Here is a 20,616-nt window from a genome sequence, read left to right on the forward strand (position 1 = left end):
ACCCTGACCCCTACCCTGTCCCAGTTCTATTAAACCTCTCCACGTGGAACCATGTTTGTTTGGTGTGGTTTGTCCCGGCATGGGCTGAGAAATCTAATTAACAACAGTATATTACTTGATTAGCTTCCTGTTGATCTTGTCCCATTATGTGGTAATTTCCTGCTGACTCTATTCCATTTCCCCATGAAAATAGTAATATGATGCTGTACTTAATAAATTTGCTTCCATGAGTCATGAGCTCATGCAAACCTCCTGATCCCAACTTTTTTGTCTTATTTCTGATCACCTGGACTCAGAATAGGATCCTAAGGAACCTGTCACTGAAGAATGACCTTCTAGTACTGTGACAGGGTAAGATGATAACATTGTATTCTTGCTGAGGATGTTTCAGGTTTAACTAAAATTTGATAATAATAAATAATCCTGTGAAAATTACCTCTGTTCTAGAAACCTAATGTCAGGATGTCTTATCTTATTCTGCTTGTGTGGAAATGCTCCAGCTAAACAATTAATTTAGATTCTGTTAAACTGCCTACTTGCACAAACCTCCCTCTCCAGCTAATTGCTTCTCTTAGCTTCTGTCAGATTGCTTACTTGCACAAAGCACCACTCATATGCTGCTGAGCAAGATGCCATAATGTGGTTTCTGTCTTCTAAAACCATGAGCTTTGGACACTAGGGTCGACACCTGGGTCTACAAATACCTGAGTATAGTTCTATCAGGCTGGAATAAAGACTTTCAATTGGCTATAAACTATGGTATCTAATTGGTCATCCCTGGTGAACTCCCTGAAACAGTCCAGGTCATAAAGATGTGGCTAGATTCTAATATTATATTGTATTATTGTTTATTGCTGTGAAGAGATACTATAATTATGGCAATTCTTTTAAAGGAAAACATTTAATTGGGACTGGCTTGTAGTTTCAGATGTTTAATCACTCCATTATCATCATGGCAGGGAAACATGGTAGTACGCAGGCAGACATAGTCCTGGAGAACAAGCTGACAGTTCTACACCTTGATCCACAGGCAGCAGAAGAAGACTGTGTGCTACACTGGGCACAGCTTGTCACTCCCTGGGCTAAGCATATTCAAACCACCACACTAAGTATTCGACATGTGAATCTATGGGGACTGTATTAGTTACAGTTTTACTGCTGTGAACAGACACCATGACCAAGGCAAGTCTTATAAAAGACAACATTTAATTGGGGCTGGTTTATGGTTTCAGAGGTTTGGTCCAGTAACATCAAGGCAGGAACATGGCAGTGTCCAGGCAGGTTTGGTGCAGGTGGAACTGAGAGTTCTACATCTTCATCTGAAGGCTGCTAGGATAAGAATCTTTAAGCCCACACCCACAGTGACACACCAACTCCAACAAGGCCACATTTCCTAATAGTGCCACTCCCTGGGCCAAGCATATTCAAACCACAATAGGGGCCGTTCCTATTCAAACCACCACACATTCTTACAGAGGTTGGTCCTCACTTTGCTCTCTTGTTCTTGTATTTATAGATGCAAGCCCTGAACATTTACTAATAGCATACCCATGTGAATGAGAACTGAACAGAAGCTGCGTTTGCAGAACCGATTGATTAGAACTGCTGTAGAATGCTGAGGTTGGAATGTTATAGGTCCAGGATAATTCATCTTTAGCTAGCTCCAGACTCTGAACAGCCATTTCTTGCCCAACTCTTATGTTGGAACTACCTGATAAGCCAACCTGCCTCCATACTGAGCTTGAAAACAATCTTATAGCAAAGTAAAACAAAGTTCATTCTTATATCTGTTTTCCAAGGATTAAGCTATGCTTAATACATTAACTGCAAATGATTCTGCACTGCTGTTCCAGGAAATGTCAACCATGCATTTGTTTCAGAGATTGTTATGCTCACCTCATCATGACTGTTTGTCACAATTCCCTCATCATGACCACATTGATATAACCCCCTTGTTATGACCTTGTTATTATGACTCCCTTCCCCACTTTGTGATGCCCCCATTGTGATGACCCCTCCTTTGTTGTGAGCATTTTGCCATAGTTCCCTTGTTATGACTCCTTTGCTTTGGCTCTCTTGATAGGATCACTTTGTTGGGACCATCTGTTGTAATGACCACCTTGTTAGGACCACCTGTTGTGATGACCACCTTGTTAGGACCACCTGTTGTGATGACCACCTTGTTAGGACCACCTGTTGTGATGACCACCTTGTTAGGACCACCTGTTGTGATGACCACCTTGTTAGGACCACCTGTTGTAATGACCACCTTGTTATGATCACCTGTTGTGATGACCACCTTGTTAGGACCACTTGTTGTAATGACCATGTCGTTATGATCATCATGTTACCTTTATTTCAGGAGATTTTTATGACCAACTTGTTATGCCTATGCCTTGGTTCTGTGACCTATACTTTTTTTGCCTACCAAATCTCCCATTGTGAAATCCTTACTCCTGAGCTATAAAAACCTTATTCCCATGTCCAGTGCTGATCTCTTGAAACCTGCCTTCGGGGGAGACAGCCATGTATATAGATAAAGCTTACTTTAATTTGGCTCTGATTTGGTCCAGTGGCCTTTCTCCTCATGTCTGTGGGATTAACACTAATATTTTGTAACTAATAGATAAAAAAAAAAAAAAAAACCTGTTGGAATCAATTCACTACTCCCACCAACCTAAAAGCAAGATTGTTATCAGACAGGCCTAGAGAAAACTTCCCCATCTCACAACACCTGCCTCTCTATATTTTAAATTTGCCTGATTTTTGACTTTATTAAGTAAAACTATAAAAATGTATGGAACTACTTCATGTTGGACATGGAATCTGGGGTAACCTAAATCTGGTTCCCGGGCCATGGTCACTTAAAATGGCTCCAGATTGGACCATCCCTTATTCCCAGTAAGCTATATTTTGACATCTGGGACATAAAAAATTTAAGATTTTTTTTTCAAGCCTTGTAAAGTTTCCTTCCAGAAACAATAGAATGTGTCACTTTTTTCAGGCATTATTTTTATGTGTGTCTTCAGAGGCCAGAGGAGAGTATCCTATCCTCTGGAACTATCTTACATGGATGCTAAGAACTGAACTCTCAGTCTTCTTCAAGAGCAGCAGGACTTTTAATTGGCAAGTTACCTTTCTAGCCCTAGAATTTGGGTTTAAAGTAAGGACATTTCAAGACAGCTGTTGTGACATGCCTCACTCTAGGGAAGCTGAGGCAGGACCATCTGAAGTCTCAGGTCAGCCTAGGCCATACAGCAAGAACCTGGTTCTAAACCAGTAAATCATTAGGTGAACTGGGAGCACATGTAGAAGCCTAAAGTAAGGAACTGGTGGTAGACCAGAGGACAGCAGCCACTCACCTACTGCAAAGAAGCAAAGGAAAGGCCAGGTCTGCCCAATAACATCACATCATTTACTCTTTTTTAAAAAATTAATTTAACAACTTATTTATTTTGCCATAGTCTCACCAAATAACCCTGGCTGGCCTGAACTCATTATGTAGAACAGGCTGGCCTCTGTCTGGTCCAAAGCACCACTCCCACAGACAGTGCTGGTGACACTGTCTTAAACCGAAGACCTCTGGATAAACAGAAGGGCTGTTATTGGGTGAACAAGCCTAAAGGTTTGTTTTTAGAAGATCAAATCTTTAAAGGCAGTTTCTCTTCGCCAAGAACCTCCCTTAAAGTTCCTGGGAGGTAAACTACCTCAGGCAATGCCACCTAGTCTAACCTATCAGAATAACAGAATACCCTCCCCTCCCCCCACCACAGTTATCTCTCCCCTCCCCCCACCACAGTTATCTCTGCCCCAAGAGAATGAACGGCCTTAGCGATTTGATCCCAAATAAATCTGTCTACAGTGTTCTAGCTTAGTCGTTTCTCTGTGCCATCCCTTATAGCCTCAAACTCACAAAGATCCATCTGTCCCTGCCTCTCAAGTGCTGAGATCAAGGATGTGTGTGTGTGTAGCCCAAGTGTGGAGGTCAGAGATAATTTGCAGGAATCTTTCACAATTTCAAGGATAGAATTCAGGTCACCAGGGGTAGAGAGATGGCTCAGAAGTTAAGAGCATTCACTATCTGTTCTTCCAGAGGTCCTGAGTTCAATTCAATGGTTACATGGTGGCTCACATCTTCAGGTCATGGGATCTGATGCCCTCTTCTGGTGTGTCTGAAGAGAGCAACAGTGTACTTAATGTACATAAAATAAATAAATCTTAAAAAAAAAAAAAAAAAAAAAAAAAAAAAGAATTCAGGTCACTAGGCTTAGCTCCAAAGCACTTTTACCTGTGTTTGCCCAAGAAATCTTTTACTCTTTTACCAAAGGGAAGGTGTTGCCAGCAAGAGCTAATTTCATACTTCCTTAGAGCTGGATTAAATCTCCCAATTTCTTTTTCTTTTCTTTTTTTATATTTAATTTTCCAGACAGGGTTTCTCTGTGTAACACAACCCCGGCTACCTTGGAACTGTAGTCAGGGCTGTTCTTCATCCACTGGTCTGTCTCTCGAGCAACAGTGTCAAAGATACACACCATCACGTTCAGCTCCAATTTTTCTTGAATTTGAATAGGAGCTTTAATTTTTTAAAAGTCTTGTAATCAACCTGGAAGACACCTTGAGGAAAGACACTTGACTCCCTCCCCTTTGCTATCGGGCGACTGAAATAATGGTCGCAAGGTGTCTCGCGCCCACGCTTCCCGGACAGGAACAGGTGTGCAACAACAACCAGATTCTTCTGCAGACAACCTTTATTGTACAGCACTCTGAGCAGGGGACTTCCTGAGCAGGAAACTTCTCTCTGAGCAGGGGATCTCTCTAGGTGCTTGCCTGGTGGGATCTCCTGCAATCTCCTCACGTGGGGGGAGAAATGCACTGCTTATATATGCCTAAGAGACTTGTGTTGCTACCTGATTGGTGCATCCTCCTGTAGCTCAATTACGTGCCCCGAGATTGGGCTGTGACTTATGTGGTTGCCAAGCAACACAAGGGGAAAGGTTTTTGTAGGCTGAACAATGGGCGGGAAGCTGGCGCCAAAGGCTTCCTACAGCAAGGAATTGGGATTTCTCCAGGAATTTCTTGGTGGGGAGGGGTAGGGCAAAAAAAAAAAAAAAAAAAAAAAAAAAAAGCCTCAAGGCATTGAATCACCTTGTGCATAGAATGGAGCAGGAATGCAGAGATTACGTTGACCCCTTACCAAGACCATTCTGGTTCCTATTGCCCTGTTTAAACCTAAACCTCATGTCAGTACCCCAAAGATGAACTTTAAGTGGGGGTGGGAAGTCTGAACTTTTTCTTCCTAATGTGGCCCTTTGATAAATCTTTCTTTTCTGTTTCTTTTATTCAATTACTGAGGATGAGTGGGAGAGTCTAGCTTGTTAGGGTTGTTAGGGTCCAGGCTTTGACGCTAAACATTAGCAATCTCAAGTGTCTAAAATAGAAAAAATTCTGCACAGCTATGCCAAAGGGCTCAGAGAAGACTGTGACTGCTACCGACGGGTGATGGGCCAAGGCAAGTTTTGTGGCTAGCTGGTTTGAAATAGGAACGGGTCTTGCACTTGGCATTCACAAGAACCGCTCTGCACACCGCTCTGCACCGCACCGTACGTGGCAAACGGTAAAAAGAGCCAATTTCGCGCTCTTTTCATTCCAACCGCAGGACCGCCCGCAGCGCCAGGTGTTTCCGGAGCAGGTTACAGGCGGCTTCCCGCTGGGTGCACGCAGTCGTTTCAGCAGCCCCGCTAGCCACTTCCGTCTTCTAAGCCGACTCGCGGAACTCAACTTCTCTCCAAAGGCCCAGTTTCAAGGCCCGCCAACCCGAGCTTGAGGGCGGGGCCCGCGTCGCCCCGCCCACCGACGCCAGGGCACGTCGGAGGCGGGGCCCCGCCCACCGCGCAGGCCGAGACGCCTGCGGATTGGCTGCCGGGCTACGGGTGCTCGGGTCGGACGCGCCTCCTCCCGGCTTTCCCGCCAGCAGCGGCCGCGCGGTGGGTACTGTGCCTGTAGGCGCTCGGAGTGGTGGACCGGTCGGCTCGTCAGTCTTCATCATGTCGCGACAAAGCACTCTGTACAGCTTCTTCCCCAAGTCCCCGGCACTCAGGGACAACAAGGAGGCCGCGGCCGGGGCCTCACGCAAAGGTGCCGCCGCCTCCAGAGCCTCCGCTTCCCGCGGCCAGGATGAGGCCTGGAGCGAGGCTGGACCTGGCTCCCGGCCCGCGGCGGTATCCGCCTCGTCGCCGGAGGCAAAGGACCTCAACGGAGGGCCGCGGAGTTCGCCTGCGCCGGCCGCCCCCGCCAGGTACCCGGCTCGGGGCTGAGGCGGCGCGCGGGGCGTCCGGAGGGAGGGGGAGGCTGCTCAGTGCCAGGCGGCGGCGGGAGGAGGGGCGGCCTGCCCGGGAGAAGCAGGACTAGTGCCTGGGACTCTGGGGGACGCTGCAAGCGCACCCCCACCTGGGGTGGGGTGGGGCAGGCCGGGGTGCGGAGACACCGTCCCCCGAGTTGGCCGGGGAGGGGAGTGTGTCCCGCTGCGGTCCGGGGCCTGAGGGGGCGGGGCGGGAAGCGCCTTCGGGTCGTGACGCCTGGAAGGAAACTTGGGATGCAGGTGGAAAGTTTGCACGTAGTGAAAGCGGTGTTCCAGTTTGGGACGGCGATTTTCAGTCCAGGATTCCACAGGGGGCAAGGGTGAGGAAGGTTTTTTTTTTCGCAGTTTGTGGGTCTTCTGGGTGTTGGGCAAGGTTCGCTGGGGAAGCTTACCTGGAGTTGCACTCGGCACTTTCTGAATTTGGCTGTCCTTGGTAAGAGCAACTAAAGACATTTTTTAAAGCCCTCTTTTGTTTAAACACATAATGTTATGGTGGCCGTTTAAATAAGACTCAAAAATAATCAGATCAAATCGCTAGCTAATGGTTATTCGCAGGGATTTCTGATGGGCAGTGTTCCAGGTGTCCTACAGGAATTGTTGGTTTTTTTCAAAATTTAATTGTAGGGACAGTCTCCCTGTATATGTGTGTGTGTGTGCTTCGTGTTGCATGCTGTACCACTGAGCTTTCAGGTCTAGCCTGCAGTTGAGTATTTAAATACGGGAAAAGGCCACTTGAGGTTGGAGGTGATTTCAGGCCTGCTAGAGAATTTTTAGGCTCTGCTTATAGGAGATATTTAGCATCTGGTGAGAAATACATACTTACTTGGATGTGAATTGGTTTTGTAGTATCCAAAATAAAGGCATGCACTTACTTTACTGTGAGATACTTTATATATTTCAATGTATCCAGATTAAAAACTGACCCAAAGCCAGTTCAAGAGTACAAGTAGATTCCATTCATACTACTAAGTCCAAATGGGATTACAGGCTCTGGTCTTTTTAGTTTCAGTTAGCACCCCATCCCCCAATAGGACCTGAGAAGGGTAAAAGGCTTACAGATAGTCATGAGCTCCTTTGTGGGTGCTGAGATTTGAACCTGAGTCTTCTTGGAGAATAACCAAAGCTCTTCATCTCTGAGCCTCATCTCTATCCCCCTAATTAATATCTTGAGATAGTTTAATATATCCTAAGCTGGCCTCAAAACTTGTGTAATAGAGGACAACCTTGAACCTCTGATTGACCCACTTTTGGGAACTTTGGTTTTTCGAGGTAGGGTTTCTCCCCACAATCTTGGCTATCTTGGAACTCTCTCTGTAGACCAGGCTGACCTTGAACTCAGAGATCCACCTGGGATTAAGGGTGTACCCTACCAATGCCCAGTGACTTAAAGTTTAAGAAGTTATGGAGTCCAGTATTCTAGCATTTCGGATCGGGCATCAAAAGGGCCAGTGTATGCTGCTGGAGCAGATAAGATAATTTTGGCTCTCTTATTTCTTCCCTTTGGTTATAAAGGACACAATTCAGGAACAGGTAAACACAGAGGTGTATTTTGCCTACGTGCATGTATGTGTACCCATATGCATATCTGCTGCCTAAGAGAGGCCAGAGGAGTACCTCAGCCTCTGGAGTCATAGACAGTTACGAGCTGCCGTGCAGGGAAACGAACCTGGTTTCTTTGAAAGAATGCTCTTAACTGCTAAGCTTCTCTTCAGCCCCATTATTTCTATATTTTTAAAAATTGCCTGTTAGTGTGTGTGTGTGTGCATGCTGTAGTAGGTTGTGGAAATCAGGACTTGGAGTTGGTTCTTCCACCAGTTGTCCTAGGGCTAGAACTCTGGCCATCAAAGCTTGGTAGCCGAGTTTCTCCTTTGAGTCATATCCTAGGCTGTATCTTGACTTTGGTATTTTTTTAGACAGGGTTTCTCTGTGTAGCCCTGGATATTCTGGAATGCACTCTGTAAACCACCTGCCTCTGGCTCCCAAGCACTACCTGGATGCCTTGACTATTAAGAAATAACACTTTTTAGGGGGTATGGGAGATGGGTATGTATGGACTTCAGGACAATTTGTGAGGGGCACTTTTACCTGGTGACTCTTAACTTGCTGAGCCATCCATCACTCTGGCTTAGTCTGAATTCCCTCCCTCCCTCAACCGAGTCTATATGTAGCCCAGGCTGGCTTTGAACTCAGAGATCCGCCCGTCTTCTAAGTGCTGGGATTGAAGCTGTGCATCATCAGTATATATAGGGACTAGGGAGATTGGATGGATTGAAGGTATGGGGGTTTTAGTTCAATATACAGAAGGAAGCCACCTAAAAAATAAAATGGTGGCAGATGTCCAGTGTCACTGGGGAATCAGATCCCTATTGACCAGCCTAGCCTTTGGCAAGTTGTAGGCCAGTGAGAGATTACAAGACAAAAGAGGTGGCTGGTGATGATGTAGAAAAGTTTTTAGGAGCTCTGAGACTTCCAAAACACCCATTGATGAAAAAGTAAGCAAGGACAGAATTTACTGGCTGACAGCCACAAGGTCTCATAGAAAAGTCTAAATATACGTCATTCATCATCAGCCTAAACCCCTCAAAGTTTTTGAAAATGTATAAACAAGGTTCTGGAAATGTAAAAACAAAGTTTTAATGGACAGGTCAAACTATGCTGACCAAGCTGAGTTAAGACAAAACAAAAATGGCTGCTTTAGGAACAGCTCCCCTACCCCTCCCTGTACTGAATTCCAAGGAGAATGAAAATTGTCAACAGCCTTACTGCTAAAGTTTTTCCCCACTTCCTAAAAATTATACTGCTGACCAATGGTAAAATAGTTCACCCCCTCACAAACAAGTATAGAAGATTATGCTTTTTGAGTCTGGGGTTGACTCTCCCTGTGATGACCATACAAGCAAACCTCTTGTTATTACAGCGGTCTGTCTAACTGCGTTCTGTGGGTCACGCTCCTGAGCTAAGACCTCCTCAGGGGTTTTACAACAGTGACCGAAGAATGACACCTGAGGTTGACCTCTGGTTCCCATACATACCCTTGTGTATATATAATTTTCTCTCACACACATACACACACACACACACACACACACACACACATAAAGCTAAGCTTTTAGTATTAGACTAGCAAGATGGCTTATTAGGTAAAGTGACTGCTGCCAAGCCTGCTTACCTGAGTTTAATCCTGGAACCTATGTGGTGGAAGGAGATTTGTCCTCTGCCTCCACACACATGCCATAACACGTATGTACCCACACACGTTACACACAGCATGTATCAAATGTCTGTTTTATTGTACCACTCTTGGAAAACATCAGCCAGGTGTGACCCCATTGGCTTCTTTCTCCTGTGGCAAAAGTCTGTCTTGGCTGATACAGAGGTTAAACCCTGAAAATTCCTCCATGTGGAGAAATACATCCATTGACCTTTAATACTGTAAATAAAGGAGTGCTTAGAACGTTTGTGTTCTCTTCCCTCTAAAAGATTTAGAGCTTTCTTAGTGGTGCTTTTCTTTAGTTCCAGCACTGTAAGACAGAGGCAGGCATCTCTTGTTTGATGCCATCCATGTGAATTTGAGGACAGCTGGGATCACACAGAGAAACTCTGTCTCTAAAAAACAAACAAAAAACCTCAAACAAAACCAATCAGGGTGTAGAGTACTGGTCTTTCCAGGTGTGATAGGCTTTGTGGTGCAGAGGTTAAATTGCCTAGGGAAGGTCTGAAAAGATTGAAGGTCAGCTTCTTGACCCTTGACCTTGTTAGTGTGGAGGGCTAGGCTTTTCCTTGAGGCCATGATGGATGGAGAAGGAACTTACTAAAGTTTCCTGTCTTAAAACCAGGTCCAGTTTTAGCAAGGCCAGTAATAGCCTGGGGAGAGGACTTTGGGGAAGCGTCAGGATCCTGGAAGCACCCTACCTCCTATGAAATGCCAGCAGTCAAGGGCTGTGGTGTTCAGTCCCTAAGCAGTTGTCCACTTGAGATGCCTTGTATTCCCTTTGTACAATATTGACTGATTAGTTTCCCGCTGACTATCCAGTTCCCCCTCCACGCTGTACTTTAGATGCTATACTTAGTAAACGTGCTTGGCATAGGCACAGCATAGGCAAGGCCTGACCCCAATTTTCCTGTCATTATGTTTTCATCTCCTGGTTTGTCCTCTCAGGAATGTGTCACAAAAGAAAAACGTGCCTGACCCGGTCAGGTTAGGGAACAGTTATGAGGATGTCTGAATTGTGCAGGTACAGCTTCTTAATGCTAACCCATGCAGTGCCTGGGGTAATATTCATGAACTGAATCATGAATACTGAGTGTTCTGGTCACTCTCCAGTCCTGAGGTTGAGAGCTGGTCCTTCTAAAGATAGGGAGACGGTATAAGATGGTGCTCATATTACAGTTGTAATCCTGAAAGGAAGTTTTTCCCCATTTGAGTGGGAATGGTGGCCATAGCTGTGCCCATGTTAGACAACTGTTACACCATTGACTTATGTCCCCAAATGACTGTATTTGCACACGGACACATTTTTAGATATATCTTGTAATCTAATTAAGGATGGCCTTAAAAAATTATCGAGTTCCTCCTGCTATCACGCCTGGTTGGCGATGCTATTTTCTGAAGCAATACTACCTCATGATTGGGTCTAAGTCATACTCCGGAAATGACTCAAATATTATTCTTGCTATAGTAGTGTGCTTACTTTAATGTTGTAAGGTGCTGAAAAACTTTTGAGTGAGCCTAGAGAATATTGCTATGTATTTAATTCACTTAGACGAGAGTAGTCGTTAGTGGTCTGTTACGGACGGGTTCTTGTACTTGAGTTGGTTCTGAGTGTTTCCTTTCTCTATCTCTTCCTTTCCTCAGAGACAACCCACAAGAGCAAAGGTTTTGTGAAGAATGAACCTTTGAAAAATTTCACAGGCATGTGTACTTAAGTAGGCACTTGTTAACAAAAGTTTTGGTGAGGGGAGACAGCTTTGGGAGTTGAGAGTACATAGTAGCTCAGCTGGAACAATTCCAGGCTAAAGTTAATGAATTAGATAATATAATTAGCAAGCTAATAATCATGACTTCAGGGCTTGTGGATTCTGATATGCACTGAATTGCGGTGTAGATATGACTCAGGCTGTAAGTCTGTTTTATGACTGACAGGATAGTCTGAATTTTGTCATCATTTTAACCAAGAAACATTAAGTAAAGCACTGTCTTAGCTTGCATTTTTTTATTAGAAAAGTTCCTTGAACCTTCTTTTGACTTGTCAGGAGCCTCCAAAGGAATCTTAATGAAAACTTCCTTAAAACTGTTTATTTGTGGATAATTGCCTTTGAGGTAAGGTATATATGTTAGTTAATATTATATATACATATATAATATGTAACTTTTTTTTTTTTTTTTTTTTTTTTTGGCAATAGTTCCTGTGACTTCTCACCGGGTGATTTGGTTTGGGCTAAGATGGAAGGTTACCCTTGGTGGCCTTGCCTGGTTTATAATCATCCCTTTGATGGAACATTCATCCGGAAGAAAGGGAAATCTGTCCGTGTTCATGTACAGTTTTTTGATGACAGTCCAACAAGGGGCTGGGTTAACAAAAGGATGTTAAAGCCATATACAGGTAAGAGATAAGTGGGGGTGGAGGTGATTCATGAAATTGGTGTGTGTTTCCTTAGCAAATTGCAGGAATAGCAGTTGTAAGATTTCTGACATAATAAAGAGGCAAGATGCAGCTGGTTTTAACTACTTTGTTTTGTATGGAAATTTTATTTTTGTCCTTTAAGGAAAATTTGTCTTTTGGTTGGGAGTTAGGTAGCTGCACTATGAAACTAGTGAGACATGAGACGTGAGCTCTGTTTTGAAGTGAATATGTAGCTAATGTAAGCAGGATAAGTAGCATGAATCAGTGACATTCTCTAACAGATGCATACCACATGGCCTCCAAAACTGTGACCTATGACTATATCAGTTGTGTTTGACTTCAGAACTGGTACTTTCATACTCTTTATGAGCCCTGCTTTATTAGCACAGATACTGACAGTGCTGAATATTTAACCTCACATTAGCCAAATGCATCCCTTGTCTCATGTTACACGCAGTGTATGCACACTGTAATTGCATAGAACATACTGCACACTGAGTGTGAATAAGGAGAGAGCCCTTGCCCAGAATGTGACCAAGTGAAAGACCTTGGTTTTTTCCCTTTCAGTGCAGAGTGTGGGAGAGGGGGTGGGAATTGGTAGGTGGAAGGGACAGGGCAGGACACACACACACACACACACAGTTAGTTAGTCCTCACTTAAAATATCGATGAAAAACAAGTAGCAGGGATTGGTCCCTGGCCAGGTACAAGATTAGGCCAGCACCCAACCATGACATTATATTTAAATGAAATAATTTTTAAATGAAAAAGTTTTTATTTTAAAGCAGGGGTCTTCAAAAATGTTGCATTTTTTTTTTTTTTTTTTTGAAAATGCTTTGTTTTTCCTGAGATAGGGTTTATATGTAGCCCAGGCTAGACTCTGCCTCTTTGTAGCTGAACATGCCTTGCGATCCTGATTCTCCTGTCTCTCCTACTCCTGTTCTGGGTTGGGGCTAAAGTCCAGGGCCTGTGCAGGCTTAGCAGGCACTGTCCCAACTGAGTTGCATTGCTAGCATGGACATTCATTCAGTTGGGACCGTTTTAGAAAGAGTTCCTTAACAAACAAAAGTCTTGGGACTTTTGAGGTTTTTTTTATGCCTTGACCCATGATTCTGAAACATGAGAATGAAGACTTAAGTGGCCCTGGATAACAAAGCAGCAATACAAGTGAAATTGGGGATTCCAGTTTTGTTGCTGCCTTTTCCCTGATAAGCTTTTCATCCATGCATTTGAAAAATGGGGCATTAAAAATTACATCTGATTGTAATTTCTTATTTATGTTGTCTACGAACTAACTCTTCAGCCACCAGGGTCTTATTTATATTTCTAGGTTCAAAGTCAAAGGAAGCCCAAAAGGGAGGTCATTTCTACAGTTCAAAGTCTGAAATACTCAGAGCAATGCAACGTGCAGATGAGGCCTTACATAAAGACAAGGCTAAGAGGCTTGAGCTGGCAGTGTGTGATGAGCCTTCAGAGCCAGAAGAGGAGGAAGAGACAGAGGTCAGTCACTCTATTCTCTTAGGGGGAATGGTGCGTGTGTGCGTGTGTGTGCGCGATGAAATGAAAGGTAATAAAGATATTAGAAGTGCCCTTGTTTGTACATATCTGTCTTCCCGTGATTGGAACTTATGTTAGCTTATTTAGAATTTCAATAGTCTCCTCTTCTTTTTTTTCTTGAGAGATAATCTTTGTACCTGAAGCTAGAGCCTCAAGCTTAGAATCTTCTTGCTTTCTGCCATTTGAATATTGGGATTACAGGTTGTTACATGTCTCCCATTCGGAGGATTGAACCCAGGGACTCAGATGTGTTAGGCGCATTTATTCCACACTACCTTAGGGAAAAAGCTATTTTTTATTTGAGATAGGGCATCACTGAGTTGCTCAGGCCAGCCTTGAACTCAAGCTCTTAAGCAGTTATACCAGGTTCAGTGCATGTTTAAAGTTAGGCTGAGTTGGATCATCATTAGGAGAGAACAGGGTCTCGTAGTACACGCTGGCCTGACTTAAACATGTGGAAGAGGGCAGGGATACGTGGTGATCCTCCTGCTTCTGACTCAGTGCTGGAGTTACTGAACCGATGAGGATCAAACCCAAGTTCAACTGTGCTTCATCTCTGCCCCGTGCTGGTCTTAATACCTTAATACCTCAGCTTCCTGAGTGCTGGGGTTGTAGGCCTGAGTCACGACGTCTGGATTCCACAGATGTAGTTACCAAATTTTGCTTTTGTGTGTGTGTGTGTGTGTGTGTGTGTGTGTGTGTGTGTGTGTGTGTGTATTTTTATGGTACCAAAGTTTGAACTAAAAGGCCTGTTTTATATTTACAAAACCCTTTCTTTGTCTGGCAGGTCCGTGAGGCTTATTTATCTGATAAGAGTGAAGAAGATAATCAGAAGGAGAGTGAAGAAGAAGCACAGCCTAACATCCAGGGGCCTAGGCGAAGCAGCCGGCAAGTCAAAAAGCTAAGGGTCATCTCAGACTCTGAGAGTGACATTGGTGGCTCTGATGTAGAATTCAAGCCAGACACTAAGCAAGAAGGAAGCAGCGACGAGGTGAGCAGTGGCGCTGGAGACAGCGACGGTGAAGACCTGGGCACCTTTGGCAAAGGTGCTCCAAAGCGGAAGAGAACAGCAGCGGCTCATGGTGGACTTAAAAGGAAAAGTTCCAAGAAGGAAACAGGCTCAGCCAAACAAGCAACTCGCATTCTGTCAGAAACCAAGAGCACCTTGAGTGCTTTCTCTGCTCCTCAGAATTCTGAATCCCAGACGCACGTCAGTGGAGGAGGTAATGACAGCAGTGGACCCACTATTTGGTATCACGAAACTTTAGAATGGCTTAAGCCAGAACGGAGAAGAGATGAACACAGGAGACGGCCTGATCACCCCGATTATAATTCCTCCACACTGTATGTGCCTGAAGATTTCCTCAACTCTTGTACTCCAGGGATGAGGAAGTGGTGGCAGTTCAAGTCTCAGAACTTTGATCTTGTCATCTTTTATAAGGTGGGGAAGTTTTATGAATTGTATCACATGGATGCAGTTATTGGAGTCAATGAGCTGGGGCTGATGTTCATGAAGGGGAACTGGGCCCATTCTGGTTTTCCAGAGATTGCATTTGGCCGATTCTCGGATTCCTTGGTGCAGAAGGGCTACAAGGTAGCACGGGTGGAACAGACTGAGACTCCAGAAATGATGGAGGCACGGTGCCGCAAGATGGCGCATGTGTCTAAGTTTGATAGAGTGGTGAGAAGGGAGATTTGTAGGATCATTACCAAGGGCACGCAGACCTATAGTGTGCTGGATGGTGATCCCTCTGAGAACTACAGTAGGTATCTTCTTAGCCTCAAAGAGAAAGAGGGAGATTCTTCTGGTCACACTCGTACATATGGCGTGTGCTTTGTTGACACTTCACTGGGCAAGTTTTTCATAGGCCAGTTTTCGGATGATCGCCACTGTTCCAGATTTAGGACTTTAGTGGCTCACTATCCTCCAGTACAAATTTTGTTTGAGAAAGGGAATCTCTCCACAGAAACCAAAACAGTCCTGAAGGGTTCACTGTCGTCTTGTCTTCAGGAAGGTCTGATACCAGGTTCCCAATTTTGGGATGCCGCTAAGACTTTGCGAACACTCCTGGAAGGAGGGTATTTTACTGGAAATGAAGACAGTGCAGTGCTGCCCTCGGTGCTTAGAGCTATGACCTCAGAGTCAGATTCTATTGGGTTGACACCAGGAGAGGAGAGTGAATTGGCTCTCTCTGCTCTAGGTGGTTGTGTTTTCTACCTCAAAAAATGTCTGATTGATCAGGAGCTTCTGTCAATGGCTAATTTTGAAGAGTATTTTCCCTTGGATTCTGACATGGTCAGCACAGTAAAACCTGGTGGTGTTTTTACGAAAGCCAGTCAGCGAATGGTGCTAGACGCTGTGACATTAAACAACCTGGAGATTTTCCTGAATGGGACGAATGGCTCTACTGAAGGGACTCTGCTAGAGAGGCTGGATACTTGTCACACCCCCTTTGGCAAGCGGCTCTTGAAACAGTGGCTTTGTGCCCCCCTCTGCAGTCCTTCTGCTATCAGTGACCGTTTAGATGCTGTTGAAGACCTAATGGCTGTGCCTGACAAAGTCACGGAGGCTGCAGACCTCCTAAAGAAGCTGCCAGATCTTGAGAGGCTACTGAGTAAGATTCATAATGTTGGATCTCCCCTGAAGAGCCAGAATCATCCGGATAGCAGGGCTATAATGTACGAAGAAACGACATACAGCAAAAAAAAGATCATTGATTTTCTTTCTGCTCTAGAAGGATTCAAAGTAATGTGTAAAATTATAGGGCTTATGGAGGATGTTGCTGATGGTTTTAAGTCTAAAACTCTTAAGCAGGTTGTTACTCTACAAACAAAATGTCCTAAAGGCCATTTTCCTGATCTGACCACAGAACTGAACCGATGGGATACAGCTTTTGACCATGAGAAAGCTCGAAAGACTGGAGTCATTACTCCAAAAGCAGGTTTTGACTCAGACTATGACCAAGCACTTGCTGATATAAAAGAGAATGAACAGAGCCTCCTGGAGTACCTAGACAAACAGCGTAGTCGGATTGGTTGTAAGAGCATAGTCTACTGGGGAATTGGTAGGAACCGTTACCAGTTGGAGATTCCAGAGAATTTTGCTACCCGCAATCTACCTGAAGAATATGAGTTGAAATCTACTAAAAAGGGCTGTAAACGATATTGGACCAAAACAATTGAGAAGAAATTGTCTAATCTTATAAATGCTGAAGAACGTAGGGACACATCTTTAAAGGACTGTATGCGGCGTCTGTTCTATAACTTCGATAAAAATTACAAGGACTGGCAGTCTGCTGTAGAGTGCATTGCCGTGTTGGGTAAGGCTTTAGTAATAATAACCCTATGTGTCCCAGCTATGCATCTCTAAACCTGTGTTTAATATGGGTGTGTGCATGGATGTATACATGCTCGTTTTGCATTGAACTGACTACACTGCACAAAAGAATTTAACTAAAACTTAGATTTTGGCTATTAATAGCCTTATGACTTTTTTCCCTACAGTCTCAGGATGGTTAATTGTATTATTAATCTTTCCTCAAAGTTTTTTAAAAATGTCACTGGCACTAGATAATTTCCTGATATAAGGATCTCTAGCCCAAGCTGACCTAGAACTCCTGACAATCTTCCTGCCTCTCAGATCCCCTAGTGCTAGGATTACTTAGAGGACTGGGCCACTATTCCCCAGCTTTTACAATTTTATTATGTCATGCTGGGAATCAGCATGCATGCGAGTACACTGTAGTTGTCTTCAGACACTTCAGGAGAGTGTCCTATTAGAGATGGTTGTGAGCCACCATGTGGTTGCTGGGATTTGAACTCTGGAAGAGCAGTCAGTTTTTATTTGTTTTAAAAAAGAGGAGTAATTTGGTTTTATTCCTGTGGTTCTCTTGTCTATTTCTTTGTGTCAAATTTGCATGGAAATAACTGGGTGCACTAAAGACTAAGGCTGAATCTAGTCGAGCTGTTGCCCTTTGCCAACCTTAGTATACTTAGAGTGTATCTGGAGCCACTTGGACACAAGTTTTGTTGCTGGTGGATGAACAGAGTTGGGGATTGAATGTAGTGCTTTAAGCACAGGCTCTATCAGGCCGCTAAAGCCCTGGATTATCACACGGAGGTCTAACAGCTCTCGTCTAAGCAGTGAGCAGGTGCTCTAAACTAGCCCATTCATCTGGGCTCCCTACCTCCTTTAATGTCATTGTCAGCTTTTCCCCAAAGCACTAGCTACAGTCTATCACTCAGACACACCCAATGTTTCTCCTTTTGGAGAAAGACATGGAAAACAGCTAGGCCAGTAACTTGTTTTCAGTAACAGCATTTTGTTATTCTGAGACATGATTTGACCTCGTGGCCTTAGCTGGTCTGGAGCTCACACAGATGCCTGCCTTATGCTACTATGCCTGGCAGCAACAGCATTTCAGCATTTAAGTAAAAGCAATATTTTTGTGTGTTGGGAAGTTGGGCATGCAGTAGTTATTGAAGTCTCTTACCACCTGAGGATTGAACTTGGGACACTGGGCTTGGTGGCAAGCACCTTCTGCAGAAGCATCTTTCTGGTCTGTTTTTAAAAGACATTTATAGAAGCAGGTACAGGTATTATAAGTTTCCCCAACATGAAACTAACAGAATGAAGTCTTGTATCCTCTTTTGACAGATGTCTTACTGTGCCTGGCTAACTATAGTCAAGGAGGAGATGGTCCTATGTGTCGCCCAGTAATTCTGCTGCCAGAAGACACACATCCCTTCTTAGAGCTTAAAGGGTCACGACATCCCTGCATTACAAAGACCTTTTTTGGAGATGATTTTATTCCTAATGACATTCTAATAGGCTGTGAGGAAGAAGCAGAGAAAAATGGCAAAGCCTACTGTGTGCTTGTTACTGGACCAAATATGGGGGGCAAATCTACACTCATAAGACAGGTAATTCATTCTTCATGTTCTATTAATTAGAAACATTAGAAATTAGTAAGATGGAAGGGCAAACGCTATATAATCCAGTCTACTATATAATTTGTTTTCTCAGAGAGCAAAGTCACGTGAGAAACCTTAATTCACAGAATTAAAATTTTGTCTCATCAACCAAATGGCTCTTAGCTAATGTTAAAGGAAATATCATGCATGAGACCCTGAGATTCTCATGACCAACGAAGGGCAGGAGGGAAGGTTTTAGAAAGTACATTCATAATAAAATGATAGATTACATGCAGTGATTTATTTGGTGCTAGGGATTGAGCTTAGGGCCTTTTAGAGGAAAATGACATTTTAACAAACTTATCTATTATGTACTAGACTTGGCCAACTACAGAACTAAAATTGGCCTTTAAATCTTGAAAAGACTGTATTCCTATGCATATCATTGTAATCTAATTTGCTAGCAAAATTGGTCATTTTCAGCTTTAAAACAAGTACAGGGCTATTCTCTGAGATGAATTCGCTGGATCCAGGTCTTTGTTAGCTACTTGTATGGAATACCAAATTCCTACTTCGGGATTCTTGAATCAAGTGTGCATTGTCTACACATAGGTTTTTAAATACCAATCGTAATGCCTTTCCTCCCATCTTCACAGGCTGGTCTGTTAGCTGTAATGGCCCAGATGGGTTGTTATGTGCCTGCTGAGATATGTAGGCTCACACCCGTTGATAGAGTGTTTACTAGACTTGGTGCCTCAGATAGAATCATGTCAGGTGAGTGGCCTTTATACACCTAAGACTTTTACGATTCAGTTGGCAAGGACAAAAGATACCTGGTTTAAACTTGGTGTTATGTAAAAAGTGCAAAGCACAAGTTTTTTACTTGCTCATCATATTCAAACAATTCAGTCAGCTAATTTTCAATTCTCTCTCTCTCTCTCTCTCTTTTTTTTAGGGGAAAGTACATTTTTTGTTGAGTTGAGTGAAACTGCTAGCATACTCAGGCATGCAACAGCACATTCTTTGGTACTTGTGGATGAATTAGGTAAGACTAATTTTTTCTTTTTGCTGTACTGTGCTGCTGGGGTGCATTTTAAATAAAAAATGATTTCTATGCTGATGAATATATAACTGCATCATGTACATGCTGTGCCTTGGGAGGGAGGCAGCCTTTGGTTTCTCTGTAGTCCTGGCTGTTCTGGAGTAGGCTGGCCTTGAACTTAGATCCAGTACTGGATTAGATACTGAGCCCTCTTAAACTTCTTTACATATTTTTTAGAGGTCAGTATGTATTGGGTTGTATGCAGGGATCAAAAATTATAGCTGAGTTTGATTGTGTGAGAAATTCTAGATTTTTATTTTTACAGCTAAGCTCTTTCCCCATGTCTTGGGACTGTTACTGGAGTTTAGGTTTTTCTCTTTCCATTCTTCCCATTACTTCTCTTAATATACAGTAATTTCACTCCTACAGGAAGAGGTACTGCAACTTTTGATGGGACAGCAATAGCCAATGCGGTTGTTAAAGAACTTGCTGAAACCATAAAGTGTCGAACACTGTTTTCTACACACTATCACTCATTAGTAGAAGATTATTCTAAAAATGTTAGTGTGCGCCTAGGACATATGGTATGTGGAATCTTTCCTATTTTTCCTATTGGCAGAAAGTGAACAGTAGAACTGTGATAAAATGAACTCTTCTTTCTTGAAGGCATGCATGGTAGAAAATGAATGTGAGGATCCCAGCCAGGAGACTATTACTTTCCTCTATAAATTCATTAAGGGAGCATGTCCTAAGAGTTACGGCTTTAACGCAGCAAGGCTTGCCCATCTTCCCGAGGAAGTTATTCAGAAGGGACACAGAAAAGCAAGAGAATTTGAGAGGATGAATCGGTCATTACAACTATTTCGGTAAATTTATCAGTATAATTTTCCTGTTATAATAGCTGATTTTGGAATTAAAGCCAAAATGAAATAATTCTTTTTTTTCCTTTCTTTTAAAGGGAAGTTTGTCTGGCTAGTGAAAGGCCGACTACAAGCAGCGAAGCTATCCATAGGTTGCTGGCTTTGATTAACGAATTGTAGACTACATTGGAAGTGACTTTTGAAAAAGGTGGTGAATTCAGACAACATTATGATCTAATAAACTTTATTTTTTAAAAATGA

General features: G+C 43.5%; 1 protein-coding gene across 1 annotated transcript; it reads left to right on the plus strand.

Annotated features, from left to right (window-relative positions):
• Positions 1–6,024: 6,024 nt before the first annotated feature.
• Positions 6,025–20,616, plus strand: MSH6 (mutS homolog 6). The gene is made up of 10 exons (XM_080914476.1): positions 6,025–6,295; positions 11,762–11,961; positions 13,313–13,482; positions 14,327–16,859; positions 18,197–18,462; positions 19,110–19,227; positions 19,409–19,498; positions 19,925–20,079; positions 20,162–20,361; positions 20,454–20,616. The coding sequence occupies exons 1-10, from the start codon at positions 6,045–6,047 to the stop codon at positions 20,533–20,535; spliced, it is 4,065 nt and encodes a 1,354-aa protein (XP_080770602.1). The 5' UTR covers positions 6,025–6,044; the 3' UTR covers positions 20,536–20,616.

This window comes from Micromys minutus, assembly GCF_963924665.1.
Source record: "Micromys minutus genome assembly, chromosome: 3".
Taxonomy (NCBI): Eukaryota; Metazoa; Chordata; class Mammalia; order Rodentia; family Muridae; genus Micromys; species Micromys minutus.